The 2,003-nt window shown below is 33.4% G+C and overlaps 1 protein-coding gene across 1 annotated transcript in view; it reads right to left on the bottom strand.

The window, feature by feature from the left end:
• Positions 1-966: 966 nt before the first annotated feature.
• Positions 967-2,003, bottom strand: part of CENPW (centromere protein W) — a 2,318-nt gene continuing 1,281 nt past the window's right edge. Inside the window, exon 3 of the mRNA XM_009999213.1 lies at positions 967-993. Within this exon, the coding sequence (XP_009997515.1) occupies positions 967-993 (27 nt within the window). The remainder of the gene's footprint in view (positions 994-2,003) is intronic.

The raw sequence follows: 2,003 nt of genomic DNA, 5'->3' as shown, positions 1-2,003 counted from the left end.
GGCATCAGCTGACATATATTCCACAAAACTGTATTATCAGTTCAAACTGTGAGATTCAACTATATCTTTATTAAAATATTTATTAAGCAAAGTGTTCAAGTGGTTAAAGTATCATATTAGGAATAGATTAGGACTTGAATTTTTAAAAAGGTATTTTTATATCATGTACATTTCCAGACTTATGAGAAGATAGGATGACACTCAGAAGGGGGGAGGAGGGAAGTAGCTTGGCAGTCATGTTCAGTTAGCTTCACTATTTGTACAGGATCTAACTTCAAAAACATCAGCTGTGCCAGGTCTTTTCCACAGTGTGCATCTATCCACACCACCTGAATCAGAGACCACCAACTTGTCTCACATACCACATCAAACAATAAGCCAGCTTAACAGTTCAGAGCATGATTTAGAAAGACAAAATATGTATTCTTTCCTCAGAACATGCAAGTTTGAGCCCACTTTTCAATGGAACGTAAAAAATATTGAGTCCTTTATAAATACATTTCAGGCAAGGTATTTAATATATTACTATATACATCGATTGTTTTGAAAGCCCAGTTTTGTTTAGCAAGTAAATCTGCTTTGATCTGCATAATCTATAATGGATGTAGTGAAGCCTGCATTTTTATTACTGTTCTCATTTAAAAGTTTCACACTAATAAAAACCAACACATTGTACCTGAAGAGTGACTATAGTATACACACATTTCTCCATATTTATAGAGAAAATAGGTTACATTGAAAGTCATAAATAACAAGTGACACACATTGTACAATTATGCACGAAGTACATGAAAACTCATATTGTAATTTTTTATTTTTCTTTTAAGAAACATCAAGATACTGGAAGTCAGGCAATAGACATCAATAAAACTAAATACTTCCACAAGTGAAAAGCTGGCTCAGAGGTTCTCACATTAGAAAGAAAACACAGAAAAAACACGCTTTGAAATTCCAGTGGTCTCTTTTCTAGCCTCTGCTTTTCTTTAAAATAACCTGCAAAAAGAAAAAAAGTATATTTATCACTGCTTTTATCACTACAATCCAGGCAGCAATAAGAGATCCAAAACACTAAGCTACCCAGAAGAAAGGTTCACCTAGCCAAACAATCAGTTTCCAAGAGTAGAGTCACCAAGGGTAGAAGTCTAGGAAAAAGGTTAGAAATAAGCAAAAGCATACAGAAAAATGTCATTTCAGAAAGTATTTTTATTTTAAATAAGAATATTCATCACCAGGAATTCTGTAAAATAAAAGGGTTATTTTAAAAATGAATGCTGAAAATGGTAATAGTGCTCTCAAGCCCTCAGCAGAGCCCTTGAGGCTTCTACCCCATTAGGCCTTGATAAAAAGAAAAAAAAAAAAAGATTTGCAATTATACAGATACTATGCTCAGTTTTCGTCTCTAATGCCTTATTTCTTTCTATATCAAGAGTGCCCAGACCCTTGGAAGGACGTTTTTTGGTTTGGAATTTAAGTTGAAAAATGAACTTCAAAGCTCAAGTGGAACCATTAAGTGTTAAAATTATTAAAATACAGGCAGCTTTTCCTTTCTTGTCATCTTAAAAAAAAATAAAATAATACAGGACAAAAATGTTCAAATAATGTTAAGATTACCGTTAAAAAGAAATTACAAGTGCATAAGACTCCAACTGTAACATTCACTTGGCTACCTACACATCCTGTATATATTTCTGTTACTATAGTAATACAAAGTATCAAGCTAAACAGTTCACTAGAGCAAAAAAGCCACTGAAGGACCCAAATGGCATATAACACTGAGTTTTGTTCTTCCAATTTGCCCAGCAGTAGTAGGTGGTTCAACAGATAACAAATTGAAGAGATTTGAGTTCTTTCATGAAACCTAGGTAAAGCAGACACATCCTAGCAAGTGACATGACCTACAGAATAAAAAAGGATTTCAGTCATATTTGGCACTACTCCAATTCTTTCTAGAGAGAAAGCTACATAACACCTTCCTCTTTCCATTCTTTTGCATGTATAAAAAA

The sequence above is a fragment of the Chaetura pelagica genome, unplaced genomic scaffold (genome assembly GCF_000747805.2).
Source record: "Chaetura pelagica isolate M959 unplaced genomic scaffold, ChaPel_1.0 scaffold90, whole genome shotgun sequence".
NCBI lineage: Eukaryota > Metazoa > Chordata > Aves > Apodiformes > Apodidae > Chaetura > Chaetura pelagica.
The sequence above is the reverse complement of the archived record's forward strand: the minus strand, read 5'-3'. Positions and strand labels throughout refer to the sequence as shown.